General features: G+C 39.5%; 1 protein-coding gene across 1 annotated transcript in view; it reads left to right on the top strand.

Moving 5' to 3' along the window:
- Window positions 1-23,679, top strand: part of LOC134529785 (protein lethal(3)malignant blood neoplasm 1) — a 65,480-nt gene extending 41,801 nt beyond the window's left edge. The window contains exons 2-4 of the mRNA XM_063364230.1: window positions 12,024-12,159; window positions 19,597-19,728; window positions 20,449-23,679. Coding sequence (XP_063220300.1) covers window positions 12,024-12,159; window positions 19,597-19,728; window positions 20,449-21,794 — 1,614 coding nt within the window. The 3' untranslated portion in view covers window positions 21,795-23,679. The remainder of the gene's footprint in view (window positions 1-12,023; window positions 12,160-19,596; window positions 19,729-20,448) is intronic.
- Window positions 23,680-24,085: the final 406 nt, after the last annotated feature.

The following is a 24,085-nucleotide window of genomic DNA, read 5'->3' as shown; positions in this document are numbered from 1 at the left end:
GTTCATACATTCCAAAAGTAAACAGCTTCCAATCAATAATTCTTTACGATCCACAGGTTGTAAAATAATTTCCTAAATCTTGTTATTATACACTTGCTGCACTACAAATGGGACATAAAAGCTGACATATCCGTGAATAACTTTTCAGTCAGTACTCTGATATACCCTGAGATCTTACCTAATATTAGGCATAAGGTTTGTACTTAACTAATCATTTACGACATTGATCACAACTTACTGCTATCTCGAACTTCAACGAAATTGACTATTGCTGTGTTAAAAGCTACATACATCGTACTCAGACATTTAAAACATTAAAAATACTGTACTTAAAGTTAAAAAAGTAATATAATAATAATGTGAGCTAGTATTTCAGTACTTGCCAGAGATATGTAGCATATAACCTCGGTAACGAGCAAATTCATGTGTGCAAACAAACTTTTAATACGAAACTCGGGCATGAAATTTAATGTAGAATTCTTTAAAAAAAAATTGGTTGTCTATAAACTCGGTTTACGGACGATAGTTTAACGTGACGTCATAACAAAACATTGATGAAATGAAAGCATACTTTTATGAATAAAATTGAATCATTTTTATTGAATTATCACTATTTTGTATGGATACAAAGAAGGAGTGAAATGAAATCTACAATTTAATTATAAATTTACTTTTATTTGCACTCATTAATTCAAATAATTATGTTTATTACTTTAACGAAGAGATTATTTTAACCATTACTTTTATACATGTTTGTTATTTAACTTCTTCCAATCTGTGTTATTCTGTTAAGGATAGGACGATGATAGGAAAAGTAGGAAACGAATGGGAGTGTTTCAAGTTTAATGTGAAAAAGTCAAATCGATGGTTGTTCCAATCGAGTGGAAGAGAGATTGGTGCGGCGCAAGCGTACAATGAGCGTAACGGGACACCGCGTACCGGGACAATGTGCATAACGGGACACTTTTTCGTGCGTGCAGCCGGCGTTCATCTATTTATTAGACGTTGTCACGTCAAAAATAATGCCGAGCGTAATAAATATACGAAAATTGTATATTCAACTACATTTCTTGAACGCGAATCACACGTAGCTTCCGCATCCACCGCTAGAATTCGCTGCGGGAGCAGTTACTTACGTCGACTATTGAATCATTCGATTGGCAGAGCGTAAAGTTAAACTATATAATGAAACGTCTCCGATAAAAGCGAAAAATACTTGGGGAAAAATATCAAACCCCAGCTTTGGACCTGATTTTCGCTAAGAAATTTTATTTAAATACTGCCCATCTTGTTCAATCCACTAAACAGTTATTGCTTTAAAGTTTCCCTTTTGCTTTGTGAACTTTAGTTCGCGCCATTCGCCACAGATGACAGCACTGTGGTTACACTTTTCCATTCCATGCAACTTCCGTTCCGTTCACGAAATTACTCCAATCAAATGCCGTATGCCGAGAACTAAAGCTGCACTGCAATCATACGTCCGCCAATCACGACGGACGAATGAAGTAACCTCCAAAATGTTAACAAGATATATGTTGCCCGCAACCTTTACTATCTTAATATATATATTTTTAAGTATATTTAATTGTTTAGCTGCTTCCATTAAATTTTATTAACTTACGTTTGAACATATTACAGACAACTGAAATTAAGTTAATAAATATCAGAGCCAAAAAGTTTGAGTTTAATGATTTATTAAGTGTTTAACTTTCATGATCGTCAATATAATATAGCTATATAAGATAAAGGTTCACCAGTATTTAAGATTTCCAGTCTGTTGACAGAATTAAAATAGGAAAAGTATTTGACTGACTTGTTGACGGACGGACTTATGGCTAACGGACGGATGGCTAACGGACGGATGACTAATGGACGGATGACGGATGGATGGATGGATAATGGGAGGGTGGCGGACAGATGGACGGGTGACGGACGGATGGCTAGCGGACGGGTGGCAAACGTATGGGTGACAGACGGATGGATGGATAATGGGAGGGTGACAGACGATGATGGAAAAAATGGATGACGGATGGGTAAAGGACGGATGGCTAACGGACGGGTGACGGACGGATGTATGGCTAACGGACAGGTGACGGACGGATTGATGATGGACGGGTGACGGATGGACGGACGAGTGTCGGCCGGACGCGACGGATCATTGAGTCCAGCTTTAGTTGTTACACATAAAAAAATGCAGCCTCAAAATATTTTATTTCCAACGCACGTTTGCAACAGCATAGTGGTGCGCTGTGCGCGGAAGTTGGGCCCAACACATCGCGTGCCCACTTGCGCAGACACTGGGAAATGTCAGGGGCAACACGACCCGGAACTAACGATGTGTGCGCACGGGTGTGTTTTGGCGGGGTATTGTAGGCAGACGTGTAACGCATGCTAATTGGACAAGGCCTCATCACACGCCCACTGACCATTCCGTGTTTTAAAAAAAAATACCACGTACGTCATGCTCGTACAGTGCCGGCGGGGGCTACGCAGTAGCTATTTATTGCGGCCAACCGGTATGCTGAGTAAGCCCACATGGCACTTTGGCTGGACCAATCAGCGACAACGCGTGACCAAAAGATACATAACGCAGGTTGTTACGGACTTTTTGCCATGTAAACATTACTCCGCCGACACAAAACGATACAACTCAGCTTTGTAAGTTGGACTTGATGAATGAAATAGCTTTCGTGCGTCTTATGTTGTAAAATGGTTGATGGGTTGGCATTTTTTAGCGTGTTTTTTGCACATCTGACAACGCAAATAGACGCAGTCGTGCAGTTCTTGCACACGAGACTCGCTACTATCGCAACTTTAACTGTACGTCACAACAGCTATACAACTCATTCTCTCATCTTATAATCACGTTTTATCACAGGAAAATATGTCTATAAATCCCGGACAACGTAATAAACGTCACACTGCCGGCATTTCTAAAATAAATTTATGAGTATAGAGTCAGTAGTCTGTACCTCGGCTCAACCATTACAATCTTGAAGATTCTTCCAATTTAAGGGAAGCGGCTTCATCAGTGTATATGTACGTATTTTATATTTCATATATTTCTTCAAAACATATTTTTTTAATAAAATTTTAAAAAGTTCTGACTTCATTAGGACACAATATATTGACTGTTATTACCAAATTCATGTTTAGATGCACATTTGTAACAACAACCAAAAGTAATTAAATGTTTCATCTCACAGCAGGTATCAAAATAACGGATGCCACACAATATGCCGCGATCGTGGGATATCCATTAATGGGTTCTATATTTCATGATCAGCTTTGATTTTCAATGTTTTGTTTGTAGAGTGTTACTTACGAAAGTATACAAAGATATCGAAGATGTTGAGTATTAAGTCATTTTAAGGGGTTATTTCCTGAAATTATTATGCTTCTATAAATTCGTGTTTTTTATCATGGGTAATTGTTTATAAAAATGTTGTAAATTTAATAATTGCTTATTTAATAGTTGTGAGAAACATAGAGGCCAAATTATATTCAAATCCTAGCATAATAATAAATCATATAATTGTGTGGTATACAGTTTTGAATTAAACTTTTGTATTTGGCCTTTGTCGTAAAATTCTTTGTATTTAGGTTATCACTCGTAAATGAATCAAAACATCTCGTTAGATTTTCAGGTTTTTGGAGAAACAGAAATTTTATTTATGAATAGTTTTCTAAAAAAAAATAAGGTTATAAGACAAAAGGCCACACACAAACTGTTAATTTAAAATGGTGTAATGTCATACGCGTTCGGTCAGAGCTGAGGTCAAATAGAAGGTTGTGATTGTGACCCCGATTGCATGACATTATTTCCCGAGCAGCGGAGTACGTTCTGTCAGATCCCATCATCGCGTCGGTCACAGCAATGTCACAGCTTTCGCCTTTCTCCAAATGTCACCGTCGTCACTCTCCGCCGGTGAGTGATTACAGCCGAAAGTAACAGCTTGTTACTCACTTACAGCACTCCGAGACCTTATTTCATCGCTAAAACGCCCTGTAATCTGCTGTCACGTGGTGATTCCTTTTATGTTAGTGTCTGTCATGTTTTTTTTTCTGTCTGTAAAATTGATGGTTAAACAATGGACTATAACCAAATCACAGCGGAGATGTCATTTCTGATCCTTTAGTGGACTTGTGATTTTCAAACTGGTATGTAATTTCGACACTGTTAGAAAATAAAGTAAATTTACGGGGTTTCTAACGAAGAAGTTACCTGAAATAAACGAAGAGTTTACAATACATTCTTTGAAGGACAGCCCAGTCAGCTGCTCAGTTCGAAGCTTGGAGGTCCTGTTGCCTGCAGTCTGCGTACAGCTCTGTGCGACGCGGAAGCTCGTGGAAAGATAAATACAGCGTCAGTAGGCAGATATTTCTGCCACGTTTTAAATAAAATAACGTATTGCCTTGACCTTAAAAATTACTCTCAACTTTCAGTTTACACATTTCATACGTTAAGCAGAACCTGATCATCACTTTATGTAAAGTGTGTTCCAGATAATCTGAAATTTTTGAACTCTAGCTGAGTGGTTTTTTTTTTCGTTCAAGAAAGTGTTAAACAAATTAAACAGTTTGCACTGATATATTGTCAGTCTGAACAGGTGCTTAATTTTATGCAGGTTTTTTTGACAGTAATAGCTGTCAGAAGTCGAACTGAAAATGTTGAATTTAGCTATACACCAAAGCGCTACAAGTAACAATCTCATGAATGTATTTCTTATTACAAATGAACTACGCGTATTTTTTGACGTGACAACGTCTAATAAATAGATGAACGCTGGCTGCACGCACGAAAAAGTGTCCCGTTACTCACATTGTCCCGTTACGTTGTGTCCCGTTACGCTCATTGTACGCTTGCGCCGCATCTATCTCTCTTCCACTCGATTGGAACAACCATCGATTTGACTGTTTCGAGGCACATTAAACTTGAAACACTCCCATTCGTTTCCTACTTTTCCTATCATCATCCTATCCTTAACAGAATAACACAGATTGGAAGAAGTTAAATAGCAAACATGTATAAAAGTTATAGTTAAAATAATCTCTTCGTTAAAGTAATAAACATATTTGAATTAATGAGCGCAAATAAAAGTAAATTTATCAATTAGATTGTAGATTTAATTTCACTCCTTCTTTGTATCCATACAAAATAGTGATAATTCAATATAAATGATTCAATTTTATTCATAAAGGTATGCAATAATTTCATCAATGTTTTGTTATGACGTGTCACGTTAAACTATCGTCCGTAAACCCACTTTAAAGACAACCAATTTATTTACACAAAACCAGGTGCATGAGGTGAAGATCGCGATTTCGATCACAACCCCCGGTGAAAATCAAAAATTTTGAGCGACCCGTCAGTAACGAAGTGGCTAGAAGTCAACCGTAATTTTTTTTTGGATTTCTCGTCATTTTGAAGCTAAGTCCATAGCTGTGTGACGTATAATCCTTTAAATGGAAGTTTAACTGTTCTCCGATGTATATTTGCTGTGTGTGTTTTGTTTTGACAGTCTTGTTTTCGCAGCGAGGTACTTAGAGACCGGCGCACGCACCTGCTGAGAGAGTGTGTGTGTGCGTGAGGGGGGGGGGGGGGTAAGAAACCGGCAAAGAAACCATCCCAGCGTGTTCCTGGAGTGGGTTTGGAAAACAACCGAAATCAAGCTGAATAAACCGGGCTTCAAACCTGTGTCGTGTCGAATGCGAGTCCAATGTTATGTTGTTAAAAAAAATCCTAATTTTATTATTATTGTTTTGAAAATCTGCCAATTTTCAACGAGCTTGAACTGAAAGGAATGAGTATTTTAAGAAACAATAGTTTTGCCACAGTAATTATTAGCACTCTCAGTACAAAGAGAAAATGTAAATTGGCCTAGGAAACAGTATCAAATTGAATTTGAAACCCGTGAACTCACTTCTTGTGCAATTAATTTTCTTCTAATTAAAATTACTTTGTAGAGGTTTATCACTCATTCTTTTGTCCGGATGTAATAGCTAATGTACAAAAATTTTTGTTTTATTTCAGTTTTAATTAAACATACACACCAAGACTGTAATACTTAAAATGTGCTTTACCATCATAATAAGATAACGGTTTCTTTAATATTCTTAAAGAGAATTTCCATTTTTCTCCAACAAATTCATCAAGTACAAACACTGAAGTTTTTGTCACACGCTGTCAAAGATTCGTGCATTCAAGCAGACGCCACGCGTGAATAAAACTGCAGAGAGGTTGGCCGGAACACGCGAGGTTTTACTGACCGAATAGCCGTCACTCGGACGGGAAGCCTAAGATGTCCATCAAGCTCTGTCCCTGCCCGAACACGCCCGAATATCCACCTTCGGCCAACCTCGGGATTTAATTTATTTTTGCGCAGGAAAAATGAATTCAAATATTAAAAGTGGTCGGTTAGGTTAGCTACATTAAAACACTTTAAAACACTATGGACGGTTAGTTAGGTTAGTATAGCTACATTAAAATAAACAGAGAAAAAAAAATAGTGCGCGGAGTCCCTCCGCGCGGAAGAAGTGAAACTTCGTAATTTGGAAATGAAAATTGGAAGGGGTATAAATTGATTATTTGTGAAATCATATTGTATCAAATCAAACTAAAAAAATAAATCATGAAATCATTCAACGATAAACGCTGTTTATTTAACTAAGCGGACGGGTTCGCCCCAAGGAGAAAATTGACGCGGCGAGACCTCGTGGACATAGAGAAATGACACACACTTACTATTTATGTGTCTATGAAACATGATTTTTTTCTGCAATTTGAATTGTAATATACAAAAAGGGTATTGAAAATTGAAACAAATATGGCGACACTACAAACTGTCAGGATCTTTATTTTTTTCTTACTCTCTACTCAGTTCCTTACAATAGCAAAACGTTTAAGGGCGCTTGCACACGCACCGGTATTTTCCCGGTGCTAGCTCCGGCAACGGATCCGGCGCCCGGAGCTGTTCTTGCACACGCTCCGGTTTATTCCGGAGCCCTCTCCGGCAGCGGCTCCGGCGCCGGCAGTGATGTCCTTGCACACGCACCAGCAAGCCGGTAGTTTGGTTTCAGCATCCGCGGTAGAAACATGTGCCCCGTTTGGAACAGGAGGTTGTACATATTGTACTTGCTACCTATTTTTGTTTGCTGTTTTCTGTCCATGTCATGAAATTTAGGTTCCAAACATGCACACACTTCCAGCCATGCGTTCTGCATCTCTGTGCGATCTTTAAAACTATGGCTGGTTTTGTCCCACAAACACGGTCTGGTTTCTACCAATTCAATCAGCGTCACAGCGTCGTACCTGAACCCTGCCATCTCACAAGTCTTTGCTGCACTGTTAGTCCAGGAAAGATATGAAAAAAAACATGGACAAATTGCCAGAAAATGTTTTTTTTTTACATCAAATTTTGCAGAAAAATTCGTAGAATAACATATCCAAAATCCACCGAAATCCACTTTCTATTGGTACCTTTTTTCCCCGGGTTTTGTTCCAGAAAAACACGGGGGAAAAAACTCTAAAACGGTGCATCTGACGACAAAACCTGTAGAGACAAAAATTAAAGAACATTAACTTTTCCATAACATATCAAAAGTTCAAGAAAATCCGCTTATAACTTCTGCTTCGTTTTCCGGGATTAGTCTCGGAAAAAAAAATGTTAAAAATGAAATAAATCGAAAATTGTGCAATTTACAGCATAATGGTTTAGGAAAAAGATAAGGTAAACAATGCTTTTCATAATATATTAGAATTTCACACAGATCAACATTTAATTAGTTTTTTTGTTTTCCAGGAAATGTCCCGGAAAAATGTTATCAAAAGAAAAAAAACTGAAACCGTGCACCGTACTTAAAATAAATCGTGAATTAAATAAGGGCAAAAACATTGCATTATATAATATTGACCTTTATCAAAATTATGGATTAGCAACTACTGTATTTGATGGATATGGGAAAACTCACAGTACTAAAGACACAGTATATGAGAATAACAAGAGGTAATGCATCACCTGTAGTTGAATTCACAGGAGAAATGCAACTATCACTCCGTAAAGATATGTTTCTTTTGAACGAGCGAAATAAAGGACCATTTTTAAGGTTATTAGCAATACATTTACGCGAAGCAGAATGTCCTGTTGTCGAAGCACCAGGTGATGCAGATATTTACATTGTCCAAGAAGCTGTGCAAAAGAACAGTTGACACCAGTTATAGGAACAGACACAGATTTACTTGTCCTTTTAATCTACTACTTTGACCAACAATCACATAACTGTTTGTGTTTAAAAAGTGAACAAAGGCAGAAGAAAACATATCACATTAAGGAGCTAAAGCTGAAGCTCGGTGATGAAATTTGTAGTAATATTCTTTTCTGCCATGCATTCATGGGATGTGACACATCATCACACATCTATGGTATAGGAAAGGGGGAAAATATTGGATCTGATCCAGAATGACAGTGCCTTCAGGCAACTTGAGAAAGTATTTTCAGATAGTATTCCCAGTGTGTCAAAAGAAGACATTGTAAAATCGGGAGAGCAGCTGCTAGTACGCCTGTACAATGGGTCGAGAAGTGACACACTCGACACTTTACGTTTTAAAGTGTTTAGTGAGAAAGCAGCTACTAGTTCCAAATGTGTACAACCAGAACAGTTACCTCCAACTAGTGCTTCAGCTCGTTTCCATTTATTAAGGGTTTTCTATCAGATACAAGAATGGAAGGGAATAAAGATGAATCCAGAAGAATGGGGATGGAGAAAATGTGGCCACCTTCTCTTGCCAATTTCGACAGACAAGCCAACAGCTCCGGAATGCCTTTTGAAGGTAATCAGGTGCACTTGCAAGGAATATGGTTGCGGTGCATCCAACTGCAGTTGTAGGAAACACGGCATCTCATGTTCTTCGGCTTGTGGAAACTGTCATGGATCAACCTGTAAAAACCGGCGTGAATTACCTCCCGAGGACTGCAATTACTGTGACGGCTTTTAAGGTAGGGTATTCCTACATATCCATGCATGTATATTCAGTATTGTGTGTTGCAGAGTGCGTCCCAATATGTTTATATTTTTCTATTTCTTCTCGAAACAGGTCACTGGAAATCTTGTGTGAATTTAATTGTATGATATGTTTTGTGAGAATAGACGTGTCAAATTTTTCTTTCAAACGATAAGCAGTTGAAATGAGTCTGTTTTTTTTTCTTCTGGAAAAAAATTTTGGTAGATTTCAAAAAACGTTTTAACACATCACTAACAGAAAAAGGAATATAATTTAAGTGACTTTAAAATATATTATGGAAAATGAATATAGTTCGGATCTGACATAATTTGACATGGGATACAATGCGTTCTGTTATTTAGCCTACATCTTCAATACTTTTTCCGTGGCCGATCACAAAATAAAATCTATTTACTAGATTTCAGTGAATTAAGGATCTGGTATAGGAAATCTTGTGTGCTTCTGTTTGTCCCGCCGAAACTTTTTCAATACCATGTTCCGTTTTCGTTTTATTGAATTTTTAAAGATTTTCCAGGACGAGTCACAAAAAAAACTATATACATATGTAAATATATATTTATATATATGAGTAGATTTTGGTGAATTGAATTTAAATTATATTTAATACAAAAAAAAATGTCTTTAATTTTAGTCACGACTTTCTTTGACGTACATTACAACGTTTTCGTATTGTCTTTTTTTTTTCAGGAAATTTTCTGGAAAACCAAAAACCTATTTTGTATTGATTTTTGTGAATTTGTAATATATTATGAAAATCGTTGTGTACTTTAACTTTGTCCTGATACATTTTGCTGTAAAATTCGCCATTTTCAATTTATTTCAATATTTTAGGTTTTTCCGGGACGAATTCCAGAAAACAAAATAGTAGTTATTAGTGGATTTTTTTTACATTTTTGATATGTTATGATAAATTTCGCTCTATTTAATTTTAGTGTCTATACCTTTCTTTGTAGAACGCACCGTTTTCCAGTTATTAATTTATTCCGCATTTTTCCTGGACAAATCCCGGAAAAAAGTTACCAAAATAAAGTGGATTTCGGTGGATTTTGGATATGTTATTCAACGAATTTGTCTGCAAATTTTGATATATAAAAACATTTTCTTGCAATTTGTCCATAAATCGACCCTTTTTTCTCATAAAATGCCTGGACTATGTGCCAGTGTTTTGTATTGTGCGAGCGACGACAGCCCACTCCCCTGCCCAGCTCCGCGCCGGGCAGGTAGTCCGGATTATCGAGGTCCTCTCCGGCTGCACTCCGGCATGCACCCTGCCGGCCCGGACTGCGTGTGCGGCACTCCACAAGGATCTGTTGTCTCGTGAGTCCTCCGGTGCCGGTGCCAACTCCGGCTCCGGTTGTGCCGGAGCGTGTGCAAGCGCCCTAACGCAACCTTGTCGGAAGTCGCATTAGAAGTTTCACTTCAACATAAATATATATAAATAAACCCGAGGTTGGTCGAAGGTGAATATTCGGGCGTGTTCGGACAGGGACAGAACTTGATGGACATCTTAGGCTTACCATCTCGGACAAGCCGTTGCGTGCCTCACTGCCACCAGCTCCAGACTGTACGCTGTGCCGGCTCGCTTCCCGGCTGACGTAACGGCCACTGGCGACTCCACGCCACGACTCGCCGCTTCTTTGTGAACGGCGGATAATTACACCGCCGACTGCGCGGTGGTAACTGGTTCCTTGTGGTGCGTGCCGCAAGACAGTACAGCCTCGAGCAACGCACGCGCGTACAGGATGAGTCCAACTTCGCCGCAGGTTCGCCACGCAGAAAAAAATTGGTTGTCTGTAAAGTCGGTTTACGGACAATAGTTTAACGTGACAATGTCATAACAAAACATTGATGAAATGATTTCATACTTTTATGAATAAAATTGAATCATTTTTATTTTAATAATAAAAGAATAAATACTTGAAATTATACCAGTAATCAGATTTTTAAAATGCAAGAATAATTAACCTTTATTGCCGAAATTGTTGTTGTAATAAGCAATGAAAACCACATTAACTTTTCACTTCACTTTATAAACAGTCGACGAAACAGTTCACGTGTAGATGACTTGTAATTAATTTTAAAAACTGGCGTTTAGCTATAAATTTTAAATACAATTATGAACAAGTTTTCATATAAATAAACTGTAATCAAATATCTATCATCAATTATATGAATCACCATAATTGTTTAGTCAATTGTAACATAACCTATTATTACTGCACTCGCCGACAGCGTAACGGAAAAAAGCGTAACGGAACAATGAGCGTAACGGGACACCGTAACGGAACAATGAGCGTAACGGGACACAACGTAACGGAACAATGTGCGTAACGGGACACTTTTTCGTGCGTGCAGCCGGCATTCATTGATTTATTAGACGTTGTCACGTCAAAAGTTGAAACATTTCACGACGATAGTCTAAAGTGCTTTTCAGGCCTTTGAAGTTGGAGCTAAATCCCTTATTCGTTGGAAATAAAAATGAAAGTATTGAAGATGGATCCCTGAGAGTCTGCATCGTGAGTAGTATGTAAATGTTCCTACTGGCCCAGGGTCTAGGGTGTGGTGTTGGTGTCGGTGTCCGCCATTTTGGATTGTGACATCACGGCAGCCATCTTGTACGACCTTGAACTTGACCTTTAATATATGCCTAATTTTGTCTAAAATGATTCAAGATTACTAAAAAATTAACCAAAAATTCACAAAAATTTCCAGTTTTTAGGGGGGGGGGGGGGGGGAATGCCGCCAAAAATCTCAAAAATCTGAAAAATTAAAATGTCCATTTTCGAGGGAAAATTTCCCGTTTTTAGTCCTCAAAAACGCCAATGGCTTGAAAAGTCCGCAAAGCGGCTTAAAGACCGCATCTACAAGCTGCCATAAGCCGACGAGGTTAGGATGCCACGGCCGCCATTTTGAATTGTTACGTAACTGTTGCAACTGTCGACTGTCGTCCCTTCGAGGGCGAGTGTGGTGTCTGCAGTGACGCAGCTGTCTGCGCCCGCAGGTTCGCTGGCTGGCGCTGCTGTGTCTGTGTCTGTGCCCGGGCCCGGCTGCGCGCTGCGCAGAGCTCACGGACGAGAACCGCCCCTACGAGTTCGGCTTCACCATCCAGGGCCAGCAGCACCGCCACGAGATGAAAGGCAAGTCCTCGCCACTCACGCCACGACCCTTCACCGGACTGCTTGTTCGTCACCTGAGTAGAGCTGTAGCAAACCGCATGTATTCGGTACTGAGTAACGGGTGCACCATCTAGTACCGAGTAACGAAACGTTACACACGGCTGCATCTCGTTACTCGCATTTTGCGTATGTTTTACGCATGCGCGCGCATATTCGATGAATTTACGTTACAAAGAACGATGTTTGTTTATTAAGTAAAGTATAATTTGGAAATTCGTCGTCCAAGTTTTTTACTGTTTATTAAAAGTATTGTGTGTGTAGACAAAGTTTGAGATTGGAACAGAAACAACGTAAAAAATTATTTTTTACAAATTAGAAATGTGTGTGTTTTTGTGTTTTTATTATTATTTGTTTTTTTTTATTATAAAGCCGCTCTAATGAGATTTAATTGTTTCTTGGTTAACAGAAACTGTTAATTATCAAATATTGTTAACTGTTAATATACGATTTATTATTATTTACGTGACGTCATACTGTACGCGTACGCAATACGACTGGATTCGTTGCTCTAACATAACATAGCATGTTATGCGGTATCAGAAGTAACGAGTAACGTAACGATACGATAGTAACGAGTACTAATTGTTATAGTAACGAATACATACGGGTACGCTTTGTTTCGTTACTTTTACACCTCTACACCTGAGGCGTGGAATCCAAAAGTATTTCGCACTCACCATTTTTCTGGACTGTTTCTTGGCCTCAATTGTTAGTTGCCATTGAAGATTGTTGCAAGAAAAAGTATGCCGAAACGTCGGGCACACCGTCATTTGCACTCAGAAGCCAATAAATAGTAAAGCCTGAGATATATCTTGAACTGGCTTCAATAGATGATAACAATTGAAATATATAAAAAGTGAAATTCAAACAATTCTTCGACTAGTTTTTTTTTTTTTTTTTAATTTACTACTTGGCCAGCATACACTGGGTTGCTTCCAGAGGTTGGAAGCCCTGCAGCAAGCCCACGGCTCAAATGGAAGTGGTCGGCTGTTGTTCGTACACATAACAATTTCTACAAATCATCACGAGCTAATAATCGTAGCGAAACATGAAATAAAACTCTTTTCTTTGAAATCGCGCTGATTTTTTAAAATTAAAGTCAAACCTGGTTTACAATAATGATGGAATGACGTCAGAAGTTATTTGCGGAATTGGGCAGGTGCAGTTTAAAACAATTTTGTCAAAACATTGGCCGCCTCCCAGAGGTGTAAAGGCATTGGAATTCAGATGAAGTGGCGCGGCTGTGCGTGTAATGTACGAGTTGGAGTGGTTCCAGAGACAGTCGAGGACGCCTATGCACAGACCACGTCGGCGGAATCCTCGCCACTTCTTACGATCTCCTTGGCACGATTTGGAGCGGCCATCTTAGGGGAAGCCTAAGATGTACATCAAGTTCTTTCCCTGCCCGAACACGCCCAAATATTCACCTTCGGCCAACCTCGGGTTTATTTATATATTTATATTTCTCTGTTTATTTTAATGTCGCCATACTAACCTAATTAACCGTCCATAGTGTTTTAAAGAGTTTTAATGTAGCTAACCTAACCGACCACATTTAATATTTGTATTCATTTTTCCAGCGCAAAAATAAAACAAATCCCGAGGTTGGCCGAAGGTGAATATTCGGGCGTGTGCGGGCAGGAACAGAACTTGATGTACATCTTAGGCTTCTCCCTTCTTAGTGGGTCTCCTGACTTGACATGATGGCAGCTAACAGCGTGAGGTTCGTCTCGACCAATGGCTTGTGTGCTGACGGGATGTTTGAGTAGGCCTACTGGAGTTTGTCACTGCTTTTTTCCGTGTCCGATATACGCACTTCTCTTGCCCTGGTGTTGTACTAGAGAAATCCGGACGGATGTAATTTTAGGCTTCCCATATAAACGTATTTTTAATTTTATTTTAAAAAAATTAAAGAATTTATTCTCAGCCAAAAAAAAAGTTTATTTGATAATAGTATATTTTACACCCATTTTCAAACACACGAATTTATTGCAAATGACTCAAGTTTCTACATTTGCTTTGTAAGTTACGCTCTGTTCCTATATGTGCATGTATTTCATAAAACCTTTTTTTTTATAAAACGGTTGAAGTATTATTTATTAAAATTAAATTATGTAAACCGGCCTGATATTTAAAAAAAATATATATTACTTAACGCTTTTCAAAATGGCTGTGATTCTTTACTTGGAATTAGGTGAGAAATAAATAGATTCGTTTACTTTCATACATCTATACTTCACTTACAATTCGGACAGATCTTGTGATGTCACATAGGGGGACAAGTACGTATAAAAAATTCAGGTGAATTTGGACATAGCTTTGATATCTCAAGACATAGGTTTTCCTTTAGTAGTGGTAAGATTACTGCCTCCCACTTCAACTCTCATTTCAACCTCAGCCATGACGTCGGTTTTCATTTAGTAGTGGTAAGATGCCTGCCTCCCACTTCAACTCTCATTTCAACCTCAGCCATGACGTCGGTTTTCATTTAGTAGTGGTAAGATTACTGCCTCCCACTTCAACTCTCATTTCAACCTCAGCCATGACGTCGGTTTTCATTTAGTAGTGGTAAGATTACTGCCTCCCACTTCAACTCTCATTTCAACCTCAGCCATGACGTCGGTTTTCATTTAGTAGTGGTAAGATGCCTGCCTCTCACTTCAATTCTCATTTGAACCTCAGCCATGACGACGGTTTTCATTTAGTAGTGGTAAGATGCCTGCCTCCCACTTCAACTCTCATTTCAACGTCAGCCATGACGTCGGTTTTCCTTTACGATGCCTGCCTCCCACTTCAACTCTCATTTCAACCATAGCCATGACGTCGGTTTTCATTTAGTAGTGGTAAGATGCCTGCCTCTCACTTCAATTCTCATTTGAACCTCAGCCATGACGACGGTTTTCATTTAGTAGTGGTAAGATGACTGCCTCCCACTTCAACTCTCATTTCAACGTCAGCCATGACGTCGGTTTTCCTTTACGATGCCTGCCTCCCACTTCAACTCTCATTTCAACCTCAGCCATGACGTCGGTTTTCATTTAGTAGTGGTAAGATGCCTGCCTCTCACTTCAATTCTCATTTGAACCTCAGCCATGACGACGGTTTTCATTTAGTAGTGGTAAGATGACTGCCTCCCACTTCAACTCTCATTTCAACGTCAGCCATGACGTCGGTTTTCCTTTACGATGCCTGCCTCCCACTTCAACTCTCATTTCAACCATAGCCATGACGTCGGTTTTCATTTAGTAGTGGTAATATGACTGCCTCTCACTTCAATTCTCATTTGAACCTCAGCCATGACGACGGTTTTCATTTAGTAGTGGTAAGATGACTGCCTCCCACTTCAACTCTCATTTCAACGTCAGCCATGACGTCGGTTTTCCTTTACGATGCCTGCCTCCCACTTCAACTCTCATTTCAACCATAGCCATGACGTCGGTTTTCATTTAGTAGTGGTAATATGACTGCCTCCCACTTCAACTCTCATTTCAACCTCAGCCATGACGTCGGTTTTCATTTAGTAGTGGTAAGATGCCTGCCTCCCACTTCAACTCTCATTTCAACCATAGCCATGACGTCGGTTTTCATTTAGTAGTGGTAAGATGACTGCCTCCCACTTCAGCTCTCATTTCAACCTCAACCATGACGTCGGTTTTCATTTAGTAGTGGTAAGATGCCTGCCTCTCACTTCAATTCTCATTTCAACCTCAGCCATGACGTCGGTTTTCATTTAGTAGTGGTAAGATTACTGCCTCCCACTTCAACTCTCATTTCAACCTCAGCCATGACGTCGGTTTTCATTTAGTAGTGGTAAGATTACTGCCTCCCACTTCAACTCTCATTTCAACCTCAGCCATGACGTCGGTTTTCATTTAGTAGTGGTAAGATGCCTGCCTCTCACTTCAATTCTCATTTGAACCTCAGCCATGACGACGGTTTTCATTTAGTAGTGGTAAGATGACTGCCTCCCACTTCAACTCTCATTTCAACGTCAGCCATGACGTCGGTTTTCCTTTACGATGCCTGCCTCCCACTTCAACTCTCATTTCAACCATAGCCATGACGTCGGTTTTCATTTAGTAGTGGTAATATGACTGCCTCTCACTTCAATTCTCATTTGAACCTCAGCCATGACGACGGTTTTCATTTAGTAGTGGTAAGATGACTGCCTCCCACTTCAACTCTCATTTCAACGTCAGCCATGACGTCGGTTTTCCTTTACGATGCCTGCCTCCCACTTCAACTCTCATTTCAACCATAGCCATGACGTCGGTTTTCATTTAGTAGTGGTAATATGACTGCCTCCCACTTCAACTCTCATTTCAACCTCAGCCATGACGTCGGTTTTCATTTAGTAGTGGTAAGATGCCTGCCTCCCACTTCAACTCTCATTTCAACCATAGCCATGACGTCGGTTTTCATTTAGTAGTGGTAAGATGACTGCCTCCCACTTAAATTCTCATTTCAACCTCAGCCATGACGACGGTTTTCATTTAGTAGTGGTAAGATGACTGCCTCCCACTTCAACTCTCATTTCAACCATAGCCATGACGTCGGTTTTCATTTAGTAGTGGTAAGATGCCTGCCTCTCACTTCAATTCTCATTTCAACCTCAGCCATGACGACGGTTTTCATTTAGTAGTGGTAAGATGACTGCCTCCCACTTCAACTCTCATTTCAACCATAGCCATGACGTCGGTTTTCATTTAGTAGTGGTAAGATGCCTGCCTCTCACTTCAATTCTCATTTCAACCTCAGCCATGACGACGGTTTTCATTTAGTAGTGGTAAGATGACTGCCTCCCACTTCAACTCTCATTTCAACCATAGCCATGACGTCGGTTTTCATTTAGTAGTGGTAAGATGCCTGCCTCTCACTTCAATTCTCATTTCAACCTCAGCCATGACGACGGTTTTCATTTAGTAGTGGTAAGATGACTGCCTCCCACTTCAACTCTCATTTCAACCATAGCCATGACGTCGGTTTTCATTTAGTAGTGGTAAGATGCCTGCCTCTCACTTCAATTCTCATTTCAACCTCAGCCATGACGACGGTTTTCATTTAGTAGTGGTAAGATGACTGCCTCCCACTTCAACTCTCATTTCAACCAAAGCTATGACGTCGGTTTTCATTTAGTAGTGGTAAGATGCCTGCCTCCCACTTCAGCTCTCATTTCAACCTCAGCCATGACGTCGGTTTTCATTTAGTAGTGGTAAGATGCCTGCCTCTCACTTCAATTCTCATTAAAACCTCTGAAGACTGTCACTGCGTACTAGCTGCCGTTAATAGATGTGCTGACTCTTTACAAGCGCGCGACTATCCCACGTAACTCAATTGCGAACTCACTTTAGGCACTTACAAAAAAAACATCCCGGAGACAATAATATTCATGAATACCCTGCCATACTGAGTTTGAATCTGCATTGTGGTTTTCCTATTACGTAAGCGTAACACCTCTTACGTAACTCACGTAAGAACACGTAAGCACCGTGTCTCATCCAGGAAATTAAGTCCAAACTATAAAAGTCTCCGCCACTACCATCAACCGCCGACCAGCTCTACGACTCCAACCATAATCGTCGCCAGCCACTAAGTCCAGTAGTAAGTGTCCAACAAACTCTGCGACGACCGGCGACGTTTTCCCAAAATGGCCAAGTCCAAACTTGTCTTAGAATATTTCCAACCTCTTCCTACAGAAATATTCTGTCGCCCCAGGCTCGGAAATGATTCTATCACTTAATTACGACCTACAGTTTCGCTGCCAACCCAGAGGCGCGTAGTTCCAGCGGCTTTCGGGCAGCGTGACGCAGTCTACGAGTCGGGGCGTCTGCGGGCGAAGTGACGCAGTCTATGAGTCGGGGCGTCGGCGGGTGAAGTGACGCAGTCTACGAGTCGGGGCGTCGGCGGGCGAAGTGACGCAGTCTATGAGTCGGGGCGTCGGCGGGTGAAGTGACGCAGTCTACGAGTCGGGGCGTCGGCGGGCGAAGTGACGCAGTCTACGAGTCGGGGCGTCGGCGGGCGAAGTGACGCAGTCTATGAGTCGGGGCGTCGGCGGGTGAAGTGACGCAGTCTACGAGTCGGGGCGTCGGCGGGCGAAGTGACGCAGTCTATGAGTCGGGGCGTCTGCGGGCGAAGTGACGCAGTCTATGAGTCGGGGCGTCGGCGGGCGAAGTGACGCAGTCTATGAGTCGGGGCGTCTGCGGGCGAAGTTACGCAGTCTATGAGTCGGGGCGTCGGCGGGCGAAGTGACGCAGTCTATGAGTCGGGGCGTCGGCGGGCGAAGTGACGCAGTCTATGAGTCGGGGCGTCGGCGGGCGAAGTGACGTTTTTGGTGCGGCAGGCACCTGCGGACTCCATCTGTTTTTTTTTCCTAACCTAACTAAAACTAAGTGTATTTGGGAGGGGTCTGGGTTAGGGATAGGCTCTAAGTGCGTCTCAGGCCGAAGCCCATACGCCCTTATCATGCAGGGTTTAAGCCATGCAGGAGAGGAAGCATACATCATGTGCTAGGAGGGGATTGGCCAGCCATGGCAACGTTTCAGCCATGACTAACTCCGCTCACTGACTATACTAGACTAATACTAGATAAGTTGGGCCCAGGTAACACCTGCATAGACACAGGGAAAACCCTTGGCATTTACATGCGGGATGCAAAAATTGCATGCATTAATAACACGCAGGTTGGTTATAGGAAACAAAAGGATGGTTCCGGAATAATAGTTGGACAGAGTAGAAATAAACTACTAAGCAAAGGGCGGGAACTTGGACATTGCTGTCCGCATTTCATTGGGTGGCACTGGTTGTTTCGGGGGCGACTTTAGTTGTTTCCCGTCAGGCTGCCAACCAGCCTATATCTAAATCTAAATATATTATCACTAGGTAACTGCTTATCGTAATATGCTTCGTCCATGCCACGCATTGCCGCACTGCAGACCGCCTTCCCCATCTGTTACTCGCCCTCCAGGGGTTATATACCCGGAGCAGCGCCTAGAACACTCTTCTGTGTAGTCGCAACAATGGCCGACTTTCCGGTTTGTCTTCATCTCCATGTGTTGTTAGTAGGTACCTTTTTTCCCTTGGAATAACTTCTTTTCTTAGCAGAAGCACTGCTCCCCTGGCTGTTAAACTGCACACTTGGCGCGTAAGCATTGCGGGTAGCAAACCCCGCAGGCGTCAAGTTGGTGATCTTAATAAATAATTACAAGACAAAATCTAAAAGGGTAGGGCGCTCACCTAGGGCTTAACAATGAGATTATAGTTGTTGTCACATTATCATGGTTCTTTGTGTATTTTCAAAGCAATAAAATGAAATCCTTTGGCTTTCATCAGTTAAAAAGACGAGGTATTATATTTTCATACAATTAAAAAAAACTATTTTATTTTCTTCTTTTCTTTCAGACTCAGAAGGCATCATTAAAGGTGAATTTGGATTCATCACTGCTGATGGAATTTATCACGTAACCGTGTACGCAACAGATAAGAATGGAGACTTCATAATTTTGAGCATGAAAAACATACGTGTCTCTCCACGTAAGTAATTTAACACAGTCATACATAATTATGTAAATTTATGACTATCATAAAATGATATATTTTCACTGTAAAAATTGCATAGGTTTTGTTATTTTTTTAAAAAAAAAATCACCCTTTCAATTAATACTTTTTCAATAAAAATGCAGCTGAACTGACAATTATTTTGTCAACATGGAATTTAATATAAAACAAACTATTTATTTAAAGAAATTATGTTTAGATTACATTTTAACTAATCAAACAAATCCTATTTCATTAATTAAAAGTAATTACACCAGCATATATTTATAATTTAATAATAATGAAATTTGGCCTTTGTAAATTTTGTATCATAATTTCATTTAATATGCTTATTCTGTGCACTATATTGCAAAATTTAAAACTGACTGGTTAAAAAGAATTATACTCGTACAACTTCTTAGCAAACTTATTTTTAGTGAATGGGCTGTAATCTATATATCCAAGCGAACCCACTACCACAATTTATGTGAATATGGACTTCCTTCTATGTACTTGGTCTTCTTAGAGTAGCGAAACCTATTAGTGTGAGCATGGGCCAATCTATGCAAGAGGACGTGATTTGTTTTTTACTGTCGGCATTATGAAAGACAGAAAAAAAATTAGAAACTGGATTACGGTTTGAATCATCGTTGTATACGTGAATTAAATGTTCGTTACAGTAGCTGCTTAGTTTGAGTGTGTGCCGATGTGTTCCAGCGCTGGATGGCTCAGCTCCCTACAGTCCGTCCCTGCAAGCAAACACTGGAAGCAGACAGTCTGCAGGCAGCCTCGCGCCGACCACCTCCCAACCAGCCACTCCAGCTGTGAAGGTGTTCACCGGCTGCAGTGGCTGCAAAGTCCCGGTCACTCTCTCGCCGCGTGATCCAGGAAATTCTCCCAAAGTAGAGCCTCAAATACCACCGAAGCAAAGTAATATTTACACCCCATTCCCACCTGTATTTGCTACAAACCATTTTCCTCCATCTTCAACCCAGTCAAATGTACCGATTGCCAACACGGGTGTCCGCGATACTGCCATGAACGTTAAGACGCCGTTTAGCGATATTAATAGAGATGTGCCATCGATTGCCCAAACCGAAGCTAGTCCTCTCCCGGGAAGGGTTAACTTCCAATCCATAGACAGGTTTACAACTAAACCTACATTTTTACCACCGCAGTCAATTAGTAAAGAGGACCCCCGGACATCTACAACTTCACCTTACGCCGTAGGGCAATACCAAACAGCGGTTCCAGCAACATTCCCTTCAGATAATGGGCAGCAACCTAAACCAGTGCCATTTTTCGAGCAAGCCTTTCCGGCTCAAGGAAATAAACCAATAGCAGGACCGCCATTCAGAGGTAGCACCCCGGTTTCAGGACCAGTGTCAGGTGAATACGTTCCGTCATCTATAAAAGGTGACACATTTAATAACGAGTTAACAAACCCCTCTGGAGACCGGATAAATAATGCTTTTGGGTTAACAAACCCCTCTGGAGACCGGATAAATAATGCTTTTGGGTTAACAAATCCCCCTGGGGACCGGATAAATAACTTTGTTGGGTTAACAAACCCCTCTGGAGACCGGATAAATAATGCTTTTGGGTTATCAAATCCCCCTGGAGACCAGATAAATAACGTTTTTGGGTTGACAAACCCCTCTGGAGACAGGATAAATAATTTTGATTCATCTCATGAAATACAGCAAAAAAATAGTTCTTTCACCAATTTAGATGGATCCTCTTTCGGTGTTGAAAAGGATGGTCTTCCGCCTGGAATAACAGAAGAAGATATTATGGCACTTTTGTACAAATTTAATTATACTGTTGGTTTCCATGGTCATTATGAGTCGGGCTACAGAAATGGAAATAAGTTGGGAGGCTACTTTTCGAATGGAAGAGATGGTTTCGGCAGAAATGTTCAATACGTCGCAAATGAGTTTGGTTACCAACCAAACATTACATTAGTCAACCTAGGTTTGGAATCTAAAGACACTCCGAAAGAAGAAACTGAGAAACAGTTTGGTTTGAAAGGTTATGAGTTCAAATGGTTCTTCAGAAGGTAGCGATATATTTTTACCCCTTTGTTCTAGAGGAATGTTTCTAACAAAATATCCCTCACCATCAAAACCTTTTTTAGGTGGAGAAAACAATTTTTTTACTCAAGACATTTCTGTTGAATTAAACAAAAAAAATTAACTAATGAAACGCCGACATTTATTTTACTAATGCTATGTTGATGGTTCTACATTAGCAGCCCTGATGGTAAATTTTTATGATTAATTACGAACAATTTTTATCCTATAGTTGTAATTTACAATGCATTACTATACCACTGCATGTAGAATAAATATAAGTTTGTCGACCACTTTTATTGTTAATGTAAAATTAAAACGAAGATCAGCACTGTGGCTTTCATTTCACAAATTACAGCTAAAGAACATCAGAATTTAAAGCTAAAGTAAACTCCCTGCCCTTGTGTAAAACGAAGTTCCAGTAGTCGCCAAATTTCAGTGATCCACACAGTATATCTGAAATTCTACATTTAAAACCTATAAAAAAAAGTACTACTTCAAATCTCAGTAAGCTTTTTGAAGAAAAAAATAAATTCAATTTAAAAACTGGAATTAGTGAAATGCTTTTACTTTTCTTTTTAGTACACACTGATTGATTACTAGGTCTTACAATTGTATTCTTTCCGCATATTCTGCAGTTTTGTTGTACTTGTATTTATTTGTATTTGAAGTAGCTTGTTTTGTAAAATTAATTTTTCATCTGTATCGAACAGTATTTTGTGGTTGACATAAAATGTTAAATTTACTTATCAGTAAGAGAGAAGTTAACACATATATTTTAATGTATATAGTAATTTTTTTAATTGTATTTTTATATTAAGTTTAGCGACTAACTCATTGCTTTTTACCTTTTAATTACCGGTTTTGAGGATGTTTTCTTGCCGCTAACTAATTGCTTTCTCTCCTGTCATATTTTCTACACGTATGTAATATTAAATCTGTGTAATTTTAACACATATGTATCCGTTTTGAGTGCATTTTTGGTTTTTAAATATTTGAGTTTTCACGCCATATTTTCTTTGACACAACTTGCTATTAATACCCGTCAATTTAGCTTGCTGAACGCCAAGTGTTTCCGTGTGAATCGCACGCCTAAAGACGGTGCTGTTATTTAAGCACAGGCATTGAACTTTAAGAAACTGTGATTATGTGCGTTGAGTTTTCGCAGCACTGTTTTTTGCTACACTATGAAGTTCCTCAGTTCGTGTTTATTCAGGTTATTTATTACACGGGTTTCAAACTTTCTGTGTCTATCAGGAGTCACAGACATTTTAATGTTATTAATTTTAAATAAACATAGATAGCAGCCGTTTGAAATTCGACGAAAAACATGTCTGAAAGCTTATGTATTTCTTGTATTACCTCTAGTGTATTTTTGTGAAACCATTTATTTTACAAGAATCTTTTGTGGAAGACGACTTAGGCAATTTTTTTTTCGTAACTAAAGCACAGGGAAAAAGCAGCTATTTGCAGATACAGTAAAATAAACATGACTTGAAATGTTTTCAAATTTAAAACATTTAAGTTCAGAATGTGACTTTGTATGATTTGAAAAGTGTTTATAGTCGTGTTATGAACAGTATAGTTTTTTTTTGTTTTGTTTTGGAAGCACAGTTGTGTTGTTAAATTATAAAATGAAAAATATACAGTATTAACAAAAATCATAACTTGTACCTACTCAAATTTCTATGAATGTTAGCTTAAGAAAATATTTAAGTAAGAACACTTCATTTCTCAAGCTATATAGTTACTAGCAGTTGATAACTGTACTCAAACAAAGCTATCTCTCATGGCAGCGTAAAAATATGCTTTCAGATTTAATATGGTGTGTTAACACTGGATCAGACACACAATAATAAACATTGACTGTCAAAACAAACCACACATTATCCTGAATTACTATATATAGATAAATATCCCCCCTCCCCCTCTCAAATCGTAAGAAATCCTAAAAAAATATAATTTACACCAACAAAAGAAAACAACTTGAGAGTAAACAGCAGGTGAAGAGGTTCTATACACAACCCCCCCCCCCCCCTCCAAACAATCCTTTCCGAAATGAAATTATGCATATTCTCCTGTGTTTAAATACTTGGTGTAATATAGAAAATAATTTCTTACTTATTGTACATGCAGAATGTGCAATATGTTCTTGGCTCCTTAGAGAGAGATATTTGTTTATCAATCTCGCAAAGTATTAATGTTTGAAGATAGGTTACTTTTAATAGCTACATTTAACTTGCGTTGATCGTTTTTGGGTAACTTTGTTGATACATCAATTT

The sequence above is a fragment of the Bacillus rossius genome, chromosome 2 (genome assembly GCF_032445375.1).
Source record: "Bacillus rossius redtenbacheri isolate Brsri chromosome 2, Brsri_v3, whole genome shotgun sequence".
NCBI lineage: Eukaryota > Metazoa > Arthropoda > Insecta > Phasmatodea > Bacillidae > Bacillus > Bacillus rossius.
Note: the sequence above shows the minus strand (reverse complement) of the source record. Positions and strands in the feature narration are given on the sequence as shown.